This window comes from Anomaloglossus baeobatrachus, chromosome 7, assembly GCF_048569485.1.
Source record: "Anomaloglossus baeobatrachus isolate aAnoBae1 chromosome 7, aAnoBae1.hap1, whole genome shotgun sequence".
Classification (NCBI taxonomy): Eukaryota; Metazoa; Chordata; class Amphibia; order Anura; family Aromobatidae; genus Anomaloglossus; species Anomaloglossus baeobatrachus.
In genome coordinates, this window is record NC_134359.1 from 19,220,014 (window position 1) to 19,241,385 (window position 21,372).

The 21,372-nt window shown below is 45.4% G+C and overlaps 1 protein-coding gene across 3 annotated transcripts in view; it reads right to left on the bottom strand.

Moving 5' to 3' along the window:
* SPEG (striated muscle enriched protein kinase) overlaps positions 1-21,372 on the bottom strand; it is a 210,580-nt gene that overhangs the window by 65,616 nt on the left and 123,592 nt on the right. For all 3 annotated transcript variants that reach the window (XM_075317104.1, XM_075317103.1, XM_075317106.1), the window contains 3 exons: positions 18,781-18,965; positions 18,540-18,628; positions 15,220-15,395 (listed from right to left, as the gene is read on the bottom strand). In XM_075317104.1, coding sequence (XP_075173219.1) covers positions 15,220-15,395; positions 18,540-18,628; positions 18,781-18,965 — 450 coding nt within the window. The remainder of the gene's footprint in view (positions 1-15,219; positions 15,396-18,539; positions 18,629-18,780; positions 18,966-21,372) is intronic.

Here is a 21,372-nt window from a genome sequence, read left to right on the forward strand (position 1 = left end):
CATGCAAGGAGCCAAGGAGATTGTGATTATGCAGGACTGATAAAAGCACCTTAGTCAGGAGCTGAGATGGTAACTGCTGTAGAAAACAATGGGATAGAGAGCTGTCTGGGATGTTAAGAATAAGGCTGCTTTATCACTGCGTTCTTCTCCCCGTTCAGTAGTCCTGTCGGGGTTTCCTTCCGAATCCCCCATAAAACGGATTTTGGATGTATGCACCGAAAGGGCCATTAACTATACTGATGCAGACGGAGTCGTGCACCATTTTTGGAATTATATGCCTATTGGAGGCAGACATCCAGACATAGTAGACGCAAGTAAGCGTATACTTAAGCGTATACTTAAGCGTATACTTACGTAAGTAAGTGTATACTAGTAAGCGTATACTTCCGAAAATGGTGCACAACAGAGCACATGATGACTCCATCTGCACCATTATAGTCAGTAGCCCTGTTGGCGCATACATCCGAAACCCGTTTTGCCAGCATGTTAAGGTGGAAGCCCTGACGGGACCGCTGAACAGGGAGAGGAATGCAGTGTGAAAGCGATCAAACGCCTCTCCTGGAATGTAACTACTGCACAGACCGAGCCAGGCTCTGGCAGCCGAACTCCTTGGAAACAAGCTGTGCACTATGTAAGATAAAAACAGCAGTAAAATTAAAACAGATAAAGTGTCAATTGAAAACTTGCTTATTTTCATACTAACTAAAGCAGTTTACTAACACCCCCCCTTTAAGGGTAGTATAGTCTTGGGTCTGTATTCTGAAATTTAGTTTGAGGTTGGAGTCTATTTTTGGGGACTTCTTATTAAAGTTCTATGGTATAAAAGTTTTTTTTATAGAGGTTTGATATATTAAGAAAGGGGTTTGGTTTGGAGTCTGTATGTATTTCTAAATATGTAACTCAAAATCAGTGCAAATTGAGGAAAGTAAATTACTAAAGGGAACCTGTCACCTAGAATATGCGTTCTGACCTATCAGCAGACGCATGTGTGCCCTAATTACACCTCCCTACCCATCCTTGCGTTATAAAATTGTATAATATGAAAGTAATAAAAAACTTTTTATTACCTTCATATTTCCTATGTAAATAGCAGGGTATTTGGTCACAGGGGCGGCGCCTTGGCCTATGGGCGTCTGCGGGATACCATGGAGTGACATGAGCGACGTCCCCGTCGCTCATTCTATCCTGCACGCATTGTGGCAGGCTCCTTTTCCGGGTGTTCACGTGCCGGCTTCAGACGCGCACTGCGCATGCACAGTGTGCGTCTGAAACTGACAAGGAGAACTCGGAAGAGAAGCCTGGCGCAATAGTAAGTATAAACACGCGCAGGATAGAATGAGCGACGGGGACGTCACTCATGTGACTCCATGGTATCACGCCCACAGGGGCGTGATACCACCGACAGTATGCAGACGCCCATAGGGCAAGGCGCCGCCCCAGTGACCAAATACGCTGCTATTTACACAGGAAATATGAAGGTAATAAAATGTTTTTTATTACTTTCATATTATTCAATTTTATAACACAAGGATGGGTAGGGAGGTGTAATTAGGGCACACATGCATCTGCTGATAGGTCAGAACGCATATTCTAGGTGACAGGTTCCCTTTAATAAAGTGACTGAATATTATAAGAAGATAGATACTATGGTAATTGCATGGCGCCTTCTCCCTTCAACCAGCAGAATAGACTCTGCTGTGAAAGGGATGACGCCCAAAGGGTCTCGTCTAATGGTTGGATGTCCTACTAATTAGACAGGTCCAGATGGGCAGCGGACGGTTGCTTTGGCAACCTGCCGACGTACTGCAGCGCCTCGTAGAAGAGAGATCCCGACAAACCATTTAATTAGTGCGTTATAATTAGTCCTATCCACAGAGTTCAGGAGCTACCTAACCAAGACAAACACAAGATGTAAAGCCGGACGTCCTATTATAAGATATGATATAATGGCCCCATAAATGAATGTCAGAATATTATCAGCGTTTCCATTTCCATGATAATTGGACCATAAATGGGTCATTTAGATTAGACTTTTATCACATATCAATGGGAAATGTTGTAAACCAGGTGGGGTTCTGCCGCCACTTTCCGTCTTTCTGAAATAATCATATAGTGTATACCTAGGGTGAAAAATAGATTTGCAAAAAATCCGACCATGATGGAATTCCTTAAAGCCACTGATCCGCAATTTGCACTAGATTTAAAGACAATAAACCTGAGTACAGACGTCCCTGCAGACTGATGCAGAGAAACCTCATAGGCTTACAATCCTAGTGACATGCCATAAGAGTCTAATGGGAATGATGTACATATTAATAATGCTGATCCTCAGATCTGATACATTTAGCAAATATATGAGATCTCCATATTTTCTGCAACATTGCTCCAAATCTCCTGCATAAATACAATTCCGGCTGCCTGCAGCCACCACTAGAGGGAGCTCTGGAGCTTACATTTGCCTTGAGCTCCCTCTAGTGGTGGCTGTACACTACATGACATCCTTTATAGTTTTGCAGGGGATTTGGAGTGCATTATAAAACCATATGTTATGAAACTATTCAGCACAGAATATCTGACAATAAAACAGTGAGATTATGGTTGTTAAATATATTTAAATTGGTTTCTGAGGAGCAGCGCTGGAGAACAGTGACAGTAAATGGATACAATTTATAATGGATACATATGGAAGGAACATGGCTGCTCCAAGGACGGGAGTCATGGCCTGTGCTTTAGTTTCTCATATGTCACCTTGGGTAAGATTAGACGGGGTGACTAAACGCAGACACTGACTCCGGGCCCCTGGGTGTAAATGAGCTGGAGCCGGCGTCACTGTCACATCATTAATATGGGGAACAGTGAATGAAGCAGCGGTGATACCCGAGCCCAGAGGAGCCGTCTCCACCGAGACCGCATGTTACATTCTGTCCCCACATGCGGTGCACAACCCTCCTCCTCCTCACTCCCTTCTTAGGAAATCGCTTTACAACGGTTACAACAGTATCCAGAAATGCAAGGCATAAGTGATAAACGGGATCCAGCCAATCACAAACCCCAGGCTCTGCAGATATGTCAAAACTGTGGCCCTCAGGGCATGCTGGGAGTTGTAGTTTTGTAACAGGCATCAATACATTACTGCGGCTGAGGGGGATGGACTCCTTCCTGCTTTATGTGAACACTTTACAATTAAAGCTTCTACAATTTTATAATAAACTTTGTCAATATTTTTTTATAATTTCACACCTCTGCTTGCTGTCAGAGAATAGAGATATTTCTTTTTACATCCAGTACAGATGTAAAAGCTGAAATTCCACCCTATCTAGACTGGTGTTTTAGCCATGTACCCCTACTCAACTTATATCCAAGCTCCCCCATACTCTGACCATATATTTTGTTGCCTTTTGCATTAGGACAGGAAGAGCACCCCATAAAGACATGGTATGTCCCCCTGGGGGCCACGTATCGCCGGTACAGAACCAGGGTTTTAGACAATCCCGTATGAGGTAAAGACAGCAACAACAGAAATCTCTAATAGTTGTTACAATGTATCAGTCTGGATCCAGTCTATTTAGAAATTAGATTAAAGTGTAACGAACCCTCAGCTGTGAGTATAGAATCAGCAATGTTTTTTTTAATAAGCTTCAGCTCATGTGAAGACCAGTGCAAAGACTAACAAAGCTGCAAAGTATTTTATTTACAAAGATCGAAAGTTTTTGGTCCAAAACTCTCACCAAAGTGGTGGCCGGGCACTAGGTGCACCCTTCTGTATAACTTGCTGCCAACTGTAATCCATCTCTAGAAGCAGAGACGCCAAGAAGGATTACAGGAAAGAGCGGTGGGTCCTTGTCTCTCTACAGGAAAGAGCGGCGGGTCATTGTCTCTCTACAGGAAAGAGCGGCGGGTCATTGTCTCTCTACAGGAAAGAGCGGCGGGTCCTTGTCTCTGCAGGAAAGAGCGGCGGGTCATTGTCTCTCTACAGGAAAGAGCGGCGGGTCATTGTCTCTCTACAGGAAAGAGCGGCGGGTCCTTGTCTCTGCAGGAAAGAGCGGCGGGTCATTGTCTCTCTACAGGAAAGAGCGGCGGGTCATTGTCTCTCTACAGGAAAGAGCGGCGGGTCATTGTCTCTCTACAGGAAAGAGCGGCGGGTCCTTGTCTCTCTACAGGAAAGAGCGGCGGGTCCTTGTCTCTACAGGAAGTGGTGGCGGGTCCTTGCCTCTATACAAGAAATAGCGGTGGGTCCTTGTCCCTCTACAGGAAGTGGTGGCGGGTCCTTGCCTCTCTCTACAGGAAGTGGTGGCGGGTCCTTGTCTCTCTACAGGAAAGAGCGGCGGGTCCTTGTCTCTACAGGAAGTGGTGGCGGGTCCTTGCCTCTATACAAGAAATAGCGGTGGGTCCTTGTCTCTCTACACGAACCAGGGGTGGGTCCTTGTCTCTCTACAGGAAATAGTGGTGGGTCCTTGTCCCTCTACAGGAAATAGTGGTGGGTCCTTGTCCCTCTACAGGAAATAGTGGTGGGTCCTTGTCTCTCTACAGGAAATAGTGGTGGGTCCTTGTCTCTCTACAGGAAATAGTGGTGGGTCCTTGTCTCTCTACAGGAAATAGTGGTGGGTCCTTGTCTCTCTACAGGAAATAGTGGTGGGTCCTTGTCTCTCTACAGGAAATAGTGGTGGGTCCTTGTCCCTCTACAGGAAATAGTGGTGGGTCCTTGTCCCTCTACAGGAAATAGTGGTGGGTCCTTGTCTCTCTACAGGAAATAGTGGTGGGTCCTTGTCTCTCTACAGGAAATAGTGGTGGGTCCTTGTCTCTCTACAGGAAATAGTGGCGGGTCCTTGTCTCTCTACAGGAAATAGTGGTGGGTCCTTGTCTCTCTACAGGAAATAGTGGTGGGTCCTTGTCTCTCTACAGGAAATAGTGGTGGGTCCTTGCCTCTCTACATGAAGCAGGGGAGGGTCCTTGTCTCTCTACAGGAAATAGTGGTGGGTCCTTGCCTCTATACAAGAAATAGCGGTGGGTCCTTGTCTCTCTACAGGAAATAGTGGTGGGTCCTTGCCTCTATACAAGAAATAGCGGTGGGTCCTTGTCTCTCTACATGAAGCAGGGGAGGGTCCTTGTCTCTCTACAGGAAGTGGTGGTGGGTCCTTGTCTCTCTACAGGAAATAGAGGAGGGTCCTTGTCTTCCTACAAGAAGTGGGGGTGGGTTCTTGTTTCTCTACAGGAATTGGTGGCAGGTCATTGTTGCTACAGGAAGTAGAGGCTGGTACTTTCCTCTCTACAGGACATCGGGGTGAGTTCTTTCTTCTCTACAGCAAGTGGGGGCAGGTGCTTGTCACTACAGGGAGTATGGGAGGGTCCATGCCTCTCTACAAGAAGGGGTGGATCTTAGTCTGTCTACAAGAAGGGGTGGATCTTAGTCTGTCTACAAGAAGGGGGTAGATCTTAGTCTGTCTACAAGAAGGGGGTGGGTCCTAGACTCTACAGGAAGTGGGGGTGGGTCCTAGTCTCTCTACAGGAAGTGGGGGTGGGTCCTAGTCTCTCTACAGGAAGTGGGGTTGGTTTTTTGTCTCTCTACCGGATGTATGGGCAGACCTTTGTCTCTTCTGATCTCTTGTCTGTTGCACTGCATACAGGCATTACAAAAAGGGAGGTTTCCAGTTCAGGGTAGCCAGTTCTTTGGCAAAAACAATTCATGCTGTGAATTGGAAGAAAGCAAGTTCCTGCACCTATAGTGCTGGAAGTATGAATGCTTCACTCTGGAATAGTGGCAAGTTATACAGAAAGGGAATTTGGGAGCATATTAGACTGGATGTAAACGGCAATGTTCCCATTCACTGACATGAAGCAGAGAGAGAAAAAGATGCAAACCTTTTTATTGCATAATAGAAACCCACTTATACCTTCTTAATGAGGTTTTTTTTTACCCAGAACATAGGAGTTTAAGGTAATTGTTAGGTATTTAGGAAGGTCAGGGGTCAGGGTAAGGTCCAGCAGTGCCCTTCTTCCTGTTGGCGTTCCCCTTTAATAATGGCATGTTAATCATAGAACACAGAACAGAAGTGATCACAATCCACCACCAGACATCACAGTGATTGTGTAACGATGGACACAAAGAGACGACTCACAAGACTGCTGGACATATTCGAGCGGCCTCGTTCTGAAAATCTGCGCTGTATTTTGAGTGTTAGTAATGACAGCAAACACAAGTTCCAAAAACAAAAATTTTATTGGGACTACAAATAAAAAAAAAATTAGAATTTTAACAAAATGTACTATTTGGAAGTGGTGGGGGAGGGGGGGGTGAGGTGCAGGGTACGGCGGGTGATCCAGTGCTTTCCCCGAGTGTTACATGTCGCTAATTTGTGTCTGATTCGCACGCTGATGGTGATTGTCCCCCGTCTTATAGGCTTTGTTGTGTGTCTCCCTGTATTCCGGGTGATGGATAGGGGCACAGTATGGCGTGTACAGCAGTAGTGACGCTACCTGTATCCTTATTTGGTGCAGCACATAGAGATATCTCCGCTTCTAGATAATTTGGTTTTCATAGTGATGAGCGAGCACTAAAATGCTTGGACGGGCTCAATTCGATTAATGAGTATAATGGAAGTCAATGGGGTACTAGAGGATTTTTCTGACAGACTCCCCGGGAGGTCTGGGCAGGGGCTAGAAAATCGCTGAAATGAATGAAAACAGTTCTGATATGGAATGGGAACAGCATAGGGAAGATACCTGGACTCCCAGGTTGCTGATGGGAACTAAATAAATGATTAATTTAAAAAAAATGACTTTGAGTCCCCTCATTTTTGATAACCATCTAAGGTGAAGCAGACAGCTGGGGGCTGGTATTATCAGGCTGGGAAGGTCCAGGCTTATTTGCCCCCTCCCAGCCTAAAAATAGCAGCCCACAGCTGCCCCAGAATTGGCACATCACATTAACTGTGCGAGTTGTAGCACTTTGCCCGGCTCTTCCAGATTGCCCTGGTGCGGTGGCAATCGGGGTAATATTTTGGGGGTTGATGTCAGCTATGTAATGTCAGCTGGCATCAAGCCCAGAGGTTAGTAATGGAAAGGCGTCTATCAGATACCCCCATTACTAAACCAGTAAGTAAAACGACACAGAAAAATAGTTTATTTGAATAAAGACTCCCCCACTCTTTCCCTCTTTCACCAATTTATTATCAAAAATGCTCCCACAAAGCTCCTCCGTCGTACTCCACGATCCACAAATGCAGCTCCTGCGACTCTGGATAACAGTAAAGTGACAACAACTCCCATCAGAGCTGTTCTCAGCGAGACCTGGCGGATCTGATGAGCGTTGTAGTCACTACCTAACTCCTGTGAGTAGTGCTAGTTTACTGCTATTCACAGTTGCTGGAGGTACATTTGCGGATTGTGGACTGTGACGTAGGCGATTTGTGGGAACATTTTTGATACCAAATTGATAAATGAGGGATAGCGTGGGGGAGTCTTTATTCAAATAAACAATTATTTCTGTCTCTTTTTGTTTTCACTTACTAGGTTAGTAATGGGGTGTCTGATAGATGCCTCTCCATTACTAACCCCTGGGCTTAATGCCAGCTGACATCAACCCCAAAAAGTATTACCCCTATTGCCACCGCACCAGGGTAATCGGGAAGAGCTAGCCAAAGCAACATAATTAGAGCATCTAATGGATGCGCCACTTCTGGAGTGGCTGCAGGCTGATATTTTTAGGCTGGGGAGGGCCAAATAACCCTGGACCTTCCCAGCCTCATAATACCAGCCCCCAGCGCTCTGCTTTACCTTGGCTGGTTATCAAAAATGGGAGTGTTTTTTTTAAATTATTTATTTATAAACATGGCTAAAACACCCTTTAGTGTCACATGAAAGACACTAAAGGGTGCAAGCATACAACCCTGCTCCAATCTAAGCACTCTCTCCTACATCAACTCTCCCTAAACTGCTTCCAGAGGATGGTGTGCAAAGCATCGTGTCCCCGGGTCTCATATAAGACACGATGTGGCCGGCCGCTCAGAGTAATGCCAGGAGCCAACATGTGTATGGCAGGCAATGTCCGCATGTTGATTGGCTGTCTATCAGCCGCAAAACATGCAGGGCGAGGACTCGAGCTTGACACTCAAGCACACACGATACTCGATCGAATATTGAGTAGTGGCGAGCACACTCGCTCATCATTATTGATAATAGTAAATTTGTGAATGCCAGATTAGATGGAACTGGATAAGCCTCATCTGAAATGTCTGGGCCCCAGTGGAAAATTTTTCATTCTTAAACGTATGCACTGGTTTTGAATGGTAAGCGCCCTTGCAAGCTGTATATGACTGCTGTAACAGTTTGGGCCCTAGGTGGCGCTATACTGATTGACTTTATATTGCATTTCACTTCTTCAAGGTGATTGACAGCTGTCGTTGATTAACCCACAATGCAAAAAGTTCAATTATATCCTACGACAGAAGAGATAACATATGGCTAAACTGGACAGCTCTAGGAAATAAAGCAGGGTATATGGAATACAAAAGAGTGCAAACATAGCAAAAAGGCTCTAACTATCGTACACCTGATCGCTGAATGGCCAGTAGAAAATGCTGACATTCCTCAGGGGCGTCTACTGTGCAACTACTTGTAAATTGCTATTAGTCTACACTAATGAAGTTAGTTCTACCCTGTAAAGGTGGGTTGTTTGTACCTTCGGCCACCAGAAGCCTTACAGTTGATTTGGGCATCTTTACTGTTACAGCTGAACTAGTAAAACTAAACATATCCACCAAATAAGCTCTTTGTTCCAACCAGGAGGCCTGTAGAAATAAGCCCCGCCCCTGAGGAGCCTTGCTGTTTCTAGAAGGCTGCAAAAACTTAGCTTGCTTTGTAGAAAAGCAGAAAAGCTCGCACAAGCGGCAACCTTGATAGAATATTTCACTAAATAAATAGTCATGAGCTTAGGAGGTAACATAGATGGCACCGCAATAGCTACCAATCCTATGCCATTCATTCACCTTAAACCAATCTATATCCTGGCCATTTCAGCACTGAACTATCTGCCTGTAAAAAAGACGACATTAATAGTGATCAGAAGTGAACATACTGTGTGATGCTGTAAAGCTGCCTGTATTGTAGGGTGAGGGGCCTCCACGTACGGAGAACACATTGTCCCAACGTATGATCTGCCACAATAGCTGAGAATCAGTCTGCTTCCTAGACCTACTCCTCTTTTATTCAATTACCAAAATCCATAAACACTTCCATAAATAAGGACGGGATGACAAAGGTAGCAGACTTTGAAAATTGGGCCAACATTTTATAAGAATTAATTCAATAAATTATTATAGAGGTCCAAGTTTTGGGTTTTTTTTCTGATACAGAGCTCCAAATTCCCTTTATGGATATACTAAAATGCTAAAATTATATCTACCTGCAGCCACCACAAGAGGGAGCTCCCTCCATGCTGCATACACATAATGAAGGCAGATGCAGTAGGTTCCCCAGCTCCCCCTAGTGGTGACTGCAAATAGTTACAATTGTATCATTTATCTCTATTTCTAAGTAGAAAATTTGTAATTCTCTATCATAAAAAAAGATACCCAAAGAAATTAATATTTTCCGAGATTAGGACAAAATGTCAGCCTTAAGAATGTCATTGTGTTAAAAGGGAGGATAAGGTGAGGGTTCCAAAATAAAAGCAACTTTGGGGAACATGAACATTTTTTAGACAATTTGTTCAAATTAATCACCCATTGTCTTTGCTACTTTTTTTGTTAATCCTATGTCACTAGTTTTCATCCAAATTGTGGAACATTAGAATGGAATTGTAGATGTTTATCTATCCCCTCTCTTTATATGTCACCAGAGAGGGGAAGCTGTATTTCAGTGGTAATCCCTTTGTTCTGGATAATAATGTATGACGGGAGATGTAGTTTGCATCACAACGGAAAAGGAAACTTTTGGGAACGGACGTCAATATTTTCGCAATGAGGATTTCCGGACAGAGATATATGGTTAGAGGCTGGAGATTTGGGATTGCCATTCAGTGCAGTCTGTAATTCGGCGGCCTCCCAGGGTGAGTGTCAATGACACAAGGACACCGTCCTCCGACAAGTCTTTTTTTCTGCTCCTTCATATCTGTAAGAAGAGGTCTGTCCTGCTCCTATGCCTCCCCCTGGTGCAGCTGGGCCAGGACCCCTCTCCTCTCGGCACAGTCCGTTTTTCCTGGGGGGGTTGCAGCTTGGCTCCTGTGTTAGTTTGTTAGTGACAGGAGATTATCTGACTCGCCCTGTATACAGACAGAAACTGCAGTCAGCGTGCGGGCAAGCCAGCCATTCACAGCACAAGGGATACAGCGTGCAATGCTGCGGGGTCAGCAAAGCAAGAACAGGGCACTAGATGTGTCAACTTTTAAAGGACCACCATAACCAGTGACTCCAGCTAGGCTGCATTGTCTATTGTGGGCCTGAGATAGTCTGAATTGCACCTTAGTGGCTCCGGCAACTATCCTGTCCACCGTGCTTTATACTGCATGCCTTCTTTTTCATATTAGCAACTAAGCAGAAGCTCATCTCAAGCTTGGAGCACGAAAAATGACAAGCAACATAAACATTGAATTGCATGAAATTTAGAAAGTGACCATCTCTAGTTTCTATAAATATGACCACATTCGGCCAGAGGCATACGCATGGAGGCTTGTTGTTATCCCAGTGGATATACACAGCTAATGAATTCTCAGTAATCTTAACATCGCAGTCTCCAACCTCTGTAGCAGCTATGAAACTACGACTCTCAATATGCCATGCCATGGGGCGGCTCGGTGGCTCAGTGGTTAGCAGTGCAGTCTTGTGGTGGCTCAGTGGTTAGCACTGCAGTCTTGTGGTGGCTCAGTGGTTAGCACTGCAGTCTTGGGGTGACTCAGTGGTTAGCACTGCAGTCTTGGGGTGGCTCAGTGGTTAGCACTGCAGTCTTGTTGGTGACTCAGTGGTTAGCACTGCAGTCTTGTTGGTGGCTCAGTGGTTAGCACTGCAGTCTTGTGGTGGCTCAGTGGTTAGCACTTCAGCCTTGCAGCGCTGGGGTCCTGGGTTCAACTCCCACCAAGGACACCATCTGCAAGGAGTTTGTATGTTCTCCCCGTGTTTGCATGGGTTTCCTCCGGGTTCTCTGGTTTCCTCCCACACTCCAAAGACATACAGATAGGGACTCTAGATTGTGAGCCCCAATGGGGACAGTGTTGCCAATGTATGTAAAGCGCTGCGGAATTAATAGCGCTATATAAATGAATAAAATTACTATTAAAAAAAAATGAGCTAAGGGAGTCGCAGCCTGCAGTACCACTTTTGACCACTGCCAAAAACCATTTTAATTACTGTAGACACCAATACAATAGCGCCCCCTTCAATCAAGATCAATGCTGGTTTGTTTGTTTTTTTATTTTTTTTGGGGTGGTTTTACCAGGATGTAAAAAGTTGACACATCTTTGTGCTTAAAATACGACAGGCAAATATTAGATCAACTAGAATAAAAAACAGATTAAATGCAATGCACAATTACAGTGTTAGGCATACAACAATAACATGGAGCGAAGCAAAGAGCGGGACATGCACATTTCTCAGCAGGTGGGTGAACACCAGACATAAGATATCATATGCACAGCACAGATTAGTTCACACGACCGATACATTGTCGAGATGTCGTTCAGGACCTTACATTATGCAGGAATATTACAGCAACCATTGATAACATTGTGCAGAATACCCAGTATTTGTGCAATATTGTGAATTTATTGGGCTTCACACCAATATTCCTATATATATGAACTTATATATTGCCATAGTTAAGCACGCTTGAAGGGGCCTGGCCTAATTAAAGGCACTATGTAGCATTATCACCGCCATCCTGGTCCAGATTTTACATGGAGGCCCTGGCGGTTTGAGTTACATCTCTGCATCTGGCATCTTTTTATGTTAGGACCTGGGCTTTCTGGAGGGCAAGCCTAATAAAAGGGACTTTTCAAAAAGTTAACTATTGAAGACTCCCGGTATTTTTGGCATTTTCTAAATCTGTATATCTATCCCACTTCCCCTAATGGAAATGCACCAGGCATAAAAAAAAAAACCTCAATATTGCCCATGGTCCTTACTTGAAGGGGTATCCATATCTGTGTGTGGCATATGCCATTGTTTTATAATTAGAGATGAGCGAATACAAACTCTAAAGTTCAGGATTTGTACCAAACATGGGTCTCGAACACGCCCTTTTCACGGAAGTCTGTATCTGAGTTTGGGTGCTTTTCGTATGCTAATAAAGTTTGTTGAAAGGCTGCAGCACGGCAAATCAACAAGCTTTATTACATATGTAAGCTGCCTCTACGCTGCTGTGAACAAAATAAATTAAAAAATACAATGATATAGGGTCCCCCCTAATTGTGATAAAGAGCACAGGTAAAGCAGACAGCTGAGGGCTGGTATCATCAGGCTAGGAAGGGCCATGGTTATTGGGGTCTTCCCAGCCTAAAATTAGCAGCCCAAAACCACCCCAGAAGTGACACATACATTAGATGTATCAATTCTGGTGCCTTCCCCAGCTCTTGCCCTGATGTGGTGGGAAGAGACGTATAAAGTGCCAGAATTGGAACATCTAATGGATGTGCCACTTCTCTGGCAGCTGTGGGCTGCTATTTTCAGGCTGGAAAGGGCTCAATAACCATAGCCCTTCCCAGCCTGATAAAAATCAGCCCCAGCTGTCTGCTTTACCTTAGCTAGTTATCAAAAATAGGGGGGACCCCATGCCATTTTTTTTAAATTATTTAAATAGTTTAAAAACATGGTGTAGGCTCCCCTCGATTTTTGATATCTAGACAAGGTAAAGCAGACAGCTGAGGGCTGCAGCCCACAGCTATCTGCTTTACCTGAGCTAGGGTATCAAAAGTAGGGGGGGGACCTCACGTCATTTTGTTTTTTGCCTCCCCAGTTTTTCCTGCACAGCAGTGCTCCCTCCTACCCAATGTGTAGGGAGCATAGTCCCATTCCAATGAATAGTCGGCTGCAGATCTCTATGTGGCCCAGTGGCCGGGAGCACCGCTGTGCAGGGTAAAATTGTGAAGGCATTTCTGTGCTAAATCAGCCCCTCATTTCTTATCATTAGCTCGTGGTCTCAGAGTTCCAGCACCCAGCGGTTATAAATGAAAAGCCATCACTTACCAGGATAGGAATACCCCCCCCCCCCCCACGTGTGAGCGCATCTCCCCTCGCTGCACAGACTCAATAGGTAAGATATTCCTCCTGGGCTGTTGTCACATGACCCAAATAAAACCCACTCGCTTTCCCCCACTCATACCCCGACCCCTGCAGGTAATGATTACCCTATGCCTCACCACCTAACAATATATTGTGCAGTCTTCCTAAATGACAAATGTTGCACGAATAGGAAGCACCAAAAACAAGTCTGTGCAGCATGGAGAGGTAGTCTACTGTATAGCAGAAGTAAACTCCCTGCCCTTTCCTGGGTATGTGGCCCAAATACTATATAATACACTATATATACAATAGTGGATTAATGAACCTGAAGTATCGTATCCAGCAGAAGACGAAGAGGATGGTCCAAAAGAGAAATGGCCTTGTATGTGCAGTCACTGCTATGGATGCTGGAAATTGCAAAAGTAATTCAGCAAGCTGCCGTAGATGCCCCATACAGGATTCATGCCGGCCAATCATAGAGCCACTAAATGCCACAATCCACGAGTCATTCAGCTGTAGTCGCGGTCCCACGTTATGCGGCCTCTACATGCCCCCCCACCTAAGCTCATTGCCCGTCTACCACCTGGGCGATACGCATGCAGCCGTCGGCTTTTAGTGGTGGCGCCATGCAGAAACCAGGGAAATGCTTAGCTTGAGGCAACATGCGGTCTATTCCTAAGCAAAAGAGGGAGTGACGGGGGGTGACTGTCACCGTATCCACAACCCAGGAGCCCCAGAAGCCCCAGACGCCCCGACGCCATACTTATCCCTGGGAATAAGTATGAATCAGATCAGGAAGCTCAGTACAGATTCACAGGAGGAAAATATGGAAACAAAATGTATTATTTCCCCAGACCCTTGTACTGGTGAATCAGATCTGTAGCCGCAAACTCAAAGCTTTTTTTTTATTAATTATTGCAAAAAAAATAAATGATAATCAAAAATTATGCTTTTGCGAAAAAATAAATATATAAATGAATTTTACTCGATGTAACGAGAAAAGCAAAAAACATTCCGAATTCCTTTATAAATGTCTGGGGGTGATCAAATTGGTAATAAAATTTGTGGGAATTGTGTAATGTGGTGCCCCATATGGCGGCAGTAATGTGGTGCCCCATATGGCGGCAGTAATGTGGTGCCCCATATGGCGGCAGTAATGTGGTGCCCCATATGGCGGCAGTAATGTGGTGCCCCATATGGCGGCAGTAATGTGGGGCCCCAGGAAGTTCGGACATTGGCCTCGCATTAGATTATACGGGGCAGATTATTCACTGTTCATTAACATTGCTCTCTAATATTTTTGGCTAAGTGAAATATTACAAGTCTAGAATTTTTTTTTTCTCTGTTTTTCTCCATGCAGATTTTATAAGAATGATCCTGGAGATTTAATTAAAACCAAAAAAAAAATAGTGGATCCTCTAAGTAATGTGCTATAAAATGGTGCGCAGTCAATAAGGGGTTAAAGGGATTGTCCGTTTCTGGGACATTATTGGCCGAGCAGGATTCTTTTGACCACAGTGGCTAGTTCTGATATATCAAATCCTCCTCATATCTCTGCTCATTATTCATCCCCCATTATTATGGGAAAAAAATAAATTGATTTAAAAAAAATAAAATAAATAACAATATTAATAATAATAATAATAATAATACCATTAAGAATAAATAAAGTAATAGATCAGAAATAATAATAAAATAATAAATATTATTACCAGCCTATGACACTATTCCACTCTTATCTTCATAGTAGAAATCCCATTATTTGAGTTCTGGCAAAACCCATAAATCATCACAGAATTGCCCTTGCTATGAAACCCTCTACTTGCCACAGCCCTTTGTGGTCCCTATATAGGACATCCAGTGACTAATGGGACAGTAATGAGGTATGTAAAGCCCTGGTCGTCGCCGTCCGTGATACATTTTTTACGCAGCAGATATTTTGTGCATTTTATATACCAAATACGGACAACATAAGACGTCAGAGCAGAGTCGGGGCTGAGCCTTTTCTTACCTCTTACGTCTACCTTGGCCTCGCATTGCTTTGTTCCATATTCATTTATTGCTTTGCAGGTATAGAACCCAGAATCTCGTTTTTCGGAGCCGGCGATATGAAGGGAAAAAACGCCTCCCTCCTCCTCCGCCATGTGATATTTCCCACCAGGTTTCACTTGCTGTTTGTTCTTTAGCCTGTCCAGGTTTGAAAAGTGTAAAAATCAATTATTGATGCAACTGATCCACTAAATTCCTAATGAACTGATACAATACCCAAGATTGATGCTGTGCACAAGCAGACTGACATTGAGAACAAGGCTGCGTGAATCTAATATATAAAGCTGAATGTGTGTATGTATGTGTGTGTGTGTGTGTATGTCCGGGATTGACATCTGCACCGTCGCAGCTACAGCCACAAAATTTTGCACACTCACACTTCTGGACCCCGAGAGCATCATAGGCTATGTTTTGAGGGGAAATTTTAACCCCTCGCTTTACAGTTATTCACCAAAAAACCTGCCTGCATTAAAGCGAATGGAGCTGGGAGCCACAGTGCAGCCAGAACATCAGACGAATGCACAGCCACGCCCTTATATGGAATGTTGGCGTGTCACAATGCAGCCAGGGAAAGAGACAGATAGGGAAAGAGGCAGACACAGACAGGGTAAGAAACAAACAGACAGGGTAAGAGACAGACACAAAGAGACAGACACAGACAAAGAGACAGACTGACAGGGAAAGAGACAGACAGGGAAAGCGAGGGAAAGAGAGAGACAGGTTAAGAGACAGACACAGACAGGTAAAGAGACAGACACACACAGGGAAACAGACAGACAGGGTAAGAGACAGACAAAGACCGGTAAAGAGACATGCAAAGACAGACACAGGGAAAGAGACAGAGGGAAAGAGACAAACAGGGAAATAGAGGGAAAGAGACAGACAGGGAAAGAGACAGACAGGGAAAGTGACAGAGATAGATAGACAGACAGGGAAAGAGATTGAGACAGACGGAGAAAGAGACAGAGACAGTCAGAGACAGACAGGGAAACAGACAGACAAAGAGATAGAGAAAGAGACAGAGAGATATATACAGAGGGGGAGACAGACAGAGAATGGGAGAGAAACAGAGAGACAGTTACTATCCCGGGCGTTAATACATTCTATTTATACATTCTATCCCGGGAATGTTAATACATTCTATTTTGTTAACAACAGTTATTAACCCGGGCGAAGCCGGGGAGTACAGCTAGTATAATATATGATTATTCTAAGAAGCATGGGCTCTCTCTGGGGGGACTCGGACAGATGAGGCCCCTGTGCATCTTGCAGTTCAATAACTCATAAAAGTTCATGTAAATGAAGATATTATCAGCCCGAGTAATAGCGGGTGACATCCGAGTGCGGTCCAATTTTCACGGACTGATAGAATAAAGAAACTTTTTTATATTCTCCACCTCCAAGAAAAACAGAGCGCTCAAACTCTGATCAGCATATGTGAAGACCTGAGGTTCTGGATTGTGTTAATCACCAGGCAGGTTATCGATGCAATTATTTTTACTCTTCCATCCATGGTCTTACAGAAACTCCGAGTAGATGACCAAAATGAGATGTCCCCAGTCTACGAAATCCCAAACCGGGATTGGTAGTTCCATTGCCCTCGTACCAGGCGATACCTGCTGTCTCCCAACTTTTGGTTGACCCATATCCTCACCGATATAGTCTGCAGTCACAGCCTATGCTCCTCCAGATGACGGATACCACAACCAAAGTGCGTGTATCCAGCTGCAGCCAGCGACAACCGCCCATTCCCTGATCAGTGTCCTAAGTACCCCAAAGCGCCCCCCAGGTTCTAGCCTTAAACACCCCCCCCTTATGCTAACTGTGCATTCCTCAGGCCTAGGCCCTCACCTGGGACTGCATCTGAGACCCCCTGTGGTGACATCTCCACTGGGTCTACTATCACCATTCACATAATAGGACCAGTGGCTGGGAGAACAAAGGCTTGAGGCTCCTGTGACACTAACGAGAGTAATCGAATGATTGTTTTATTCTAATTACCAATCTCATGCCTGGCCTTCTGTGTTCCTTAAACTAACAAGCAAGAAAATATCTAATAAGACACAACAATGAGATCAATGTAACCAGTGCTCTGTGCTGGAAAAAGTCTGAATCCCTAAGAGCCGTGGACTCCGCTCTACGTCCATCAGTCCGATAGTCTTTAGTCCGCAGCCAGCTCCTTGCAGCACAGTTGGACCATTTTTCTTGAATGGAGAAAATCCATTTGTGTGAATTCAGTCTAATGCATAATTCCACTTGCTGTGTAGGTGGATGTGCCAGGGCTGCCAATAGGAATTTCAGGGCCCCTGACTGGAACAATATTCCATCATGGTTTGTAAGCCAATAAATGAAGCGTGAAGGGGCCCCCCTTCTGTTGGGTAGAGTTGAGCGTACTTCTAATAATCCGGGTCTGGCGGATCCGTCGCGGGTTAGAAAAGAAGTCCGGATCCGATCCGGAATCCGGACCATGTATGTGAATGGGGAGCGGATTCGGGGACGAAAGAGGAGAGAGGAGAGAGGAGAGAGAGAAAAAAAAATAAAAATATCTTGGATCCGGATCGTGCAGCCAGATTCCCGCGGCTGGGGATCGGATCCGGATCGGACGCTGAAACCGCGCGGATCTGGATTTTTACAGTTCGGATCCGCTCAACACTACTGTTGGGGCCCCAGACTAGAGTCCTGTTTGTCCCCCCCACTGGTGGTGGCCCTGATGTGGCTCTTTACCTCCAGGGCCCCTTTATGGTTGCACCAACGGTACATCCGCTCCTGACTTCTCATCTACATATTTTCTATGTAAGAAGCTGAGTAACGATATAAATACATCACTTTACTTTACTAGAGTCTATTATAGACCAGAGCTGCAATCATAATTCTGCTACTTGTGAATGCCATCAGCTCATGCTGTGATGACAGACGCTCTCGTTATGGCTTAGACTGTGTTCACATCACCTCTTGTGATTACTTTGGGTGCATACGGGTTAAACTTTGCTGGCTGTTCGTAATTCTACGCGTACGTCATCCGTATGCCTCCATATTGGTAAAGCGTTATATTACCATCTTTTTGAGGTGCTATAGTGCCTTCTGCTGCAGTGCATTGTGGGAAATTAAAGTACCCGGTGTAAAGACTACACTTCCCACAATGCAGTTCAGCGGAATATGCCCCTGCAGGGTTACAGCAGTTGTGAAATGAATTGCATACAATGCGACAAATGATCAGACAGGTATCTGCGCTATGTGCAGCATATGATATCGGTTTATGTTGCCGTATCTTCGGGCGCTCACCAGCTTATCATTGGCTTGGGCTCTCCATCCACTTGGACTCGGAGGATAATCTCCTGACCCTCAAACACCGCCTGGTCTGACAGCGCCATCTAAGAAAAAAAATGCAAAAAAAGCAGTTTATTGATCCTACCCGCATTGTCCGTCATTGTTTTCTAAGGCTGTAGAGTTGTGGGGGGCTTAGCCCTGGGCTTAACACCCCTCTATCCACCCATCACTTATAGAATATGCCTTAAAATCTGACCTTGAATACTGGGGGGGCTTTAAAGGTCACGCTGTGTTGTATGGGGGTCTTGCCGGCCATGGTGTGCTGCGGTGTTGCAGGCTCGCTTAAATCTTCCTGAGGGCTTAAATACTCATCGTCAGATGTAATGGGGCTCAGAACATCTCGAGGGGTCCCCCGATGAGCAGGAGACTCTGTGACCGGTGCTGGAAGGAAAGGCGACAAGAGTGTAAAGGTCTTTCTTTAGGAGCATTGCAAATACCCTGCTCTTTTGTAGGAATGTATAAGTGTCTTTAGTAGTGATAGGCGAACCCCCCGATGTTCACGTTCGGAAGCCTTGCCCAAACGTTTTGTAAAGATCGAGTTCGGGTTCTGATTTAATGCAAACTTGCGTCCGAACACCGAACTTGTACTTTACAGTTATGAGATGGGGAGGGGGGGGGATGTAAAATAAAGAATATAATTAATAATAAACATTGTCATTATACTTACAGGTCCCGCAACGCATCCTGCAGACCCGCTCAGCCGCTATCTCCCAGCCGCTTCTGCTTCCGAGTCCGATCATTGCCGTGCCCCCTGGTAACCACCACCGACTAAAGGACCTTCCGTTACGTCATAGCCATGTGACCAGTCTGGTGTGACTGTTGTACAGACATTGGGTTACAGACTGTCACATGGCTAGGACGTCACAGAAGGTCCTGTAACCCACGAGCTAACCGTCACACCAGACTGGTCACATGGCTATGACGTCATGGTAGGACACAGCAATGATCGGACCCGGAAGCAGAAGCAGCCGGGAGACAGAGTCTGCAGGAAGCGTGGCAGGACCTGTAAGTATGATTATAATGTTTTTTCATAATGTGCTTTTTTTTTTTTACAGCCCCTGGACCCGAACTGTAACATGAGCTTCCCAGGAAAAGGATCGTGTGCACGAACACTATTATGTGTTCGGTACGAGCCCCGAACTTTACAGTTCGACCATCACTAGTCTTTAGACTATACGAAAAAGGACAGAAGATGAATACGGGACCACATAATCCAGAAGAAGAGCTCAGTGGACTTGGGTGGGATGATCCCTGCGCCAGTCCCCTTTTTCTTGGGGAGCAGTCATTGTACGGGGCCCCACTTTCCCCAGACCTCTGCAGGATACAGGACACTTACGCCACTATACGAGTTCAGATGGGCAGAATTATACATTTAAGGTGTGAAAATGTATTTCTGAACCTGTCCCTTTAAATATAACTCCATCCAAGGAGCAGGAGCAGAAAAGAAGAAGGTTCCAGCTAAGACACTGTAGACGCTCTCGTCTTAGTCAACAACACAAGACACCCGATGCTTATAATGTGCTCGATACTCTGATGTCTCCAAAAGTCTGTTTCTTGCTAAGATTTTCTTACCAAGAAGATATTTCGCTAGGTTAAGTTTGCAATACACAGAAAATAACTCCCAATAGCCTAAAATGGCACCAAGCCAACCCCCCTCCCTGCCACCACCACCTCCCAGCAAAGCATTGGCATCCATCCTAACTGCCAAAAAAAGAACGGAGTGCAGCCTCTGCTCTATGCACGGAGTCTGAGACACGCAAGGAATAGCACAGACACCCAGACACTCACCGGATTACAGCCACAGACCCCCAAAAACATCTCAACCATCAGGAGCGAAAAGAGGCAAAAAGAGGAAAGGTGCAGCCGGAGCTGAGAAGGAACATCCGAGGCAACGGGAGCAGCGCGAGAGAAGAGCAAAGAGGAAGAAAGGAAAGAGAGAGGGGAAAGAAAACAGACGGAGGAAAGAAGAAAAAAGGAGCAGGGAGGGCAGAGACGAGAAAGAGGAAAGATGCACATAAAAAGGAAAAAGCAGCACGGAGGGGAGAGAGGGAAAGAAGAAGGGTGGAGAGACTGAACATGACGAGGTCACCTCGAGTACAATCTGTTGCTGTATTTAGACTCTCACCCTCCTCGCTCCCTCCCACCAGCAAGAAAGACAGTGAACAGGACAGAGAGGTGCGGGAGACAGGACGGGGAGGGATAGCGGCGGCGGCGGTGACACTGGAAGTAGCGCAGCGCAGCCCGACGCGACCACCATCCGCGAAGCTCCTGCCCAACAGAAGCTGGCGCTGCCCGTGCCCTTTAACAGTGTACACAGCTGATCACAATAAATACTATTCACAGAGACACGGGCGGCTCGGGTTTCTCAGTTCCTCCTGCCACTAAAGCCGCGCGACAATGACGGTCAACTGGTGCAATGACACCGGCGACAGACATTCCTGCGAGCGGCAGATGCTGAGCTAATGAGAAGATCACTTATTATACCAGAGAGAGTGGGGTAATGCACCCAGCTTATAGGATAGACATGAAATGTATCTGTGCATGGGAAAGAAGGGGCCATAATCCCCCCGTAAGTGCAGAGTCATGCCTCATACAGCAGGGGACACGTCTCACATCAGGGCAAAAAGAGCAAAAGCAGTGACGCGAAACGCAGGGTGCAAAACTCTGAACAGACGCAGCGTCCACTCATAAGACTGCGTTCACACCAGTGTATACAAACTGATCACAATGCAGAGGAAAAATCAGCTGCTATTCTGGATCAAAATTGAATGATTTTATTATATGGGTG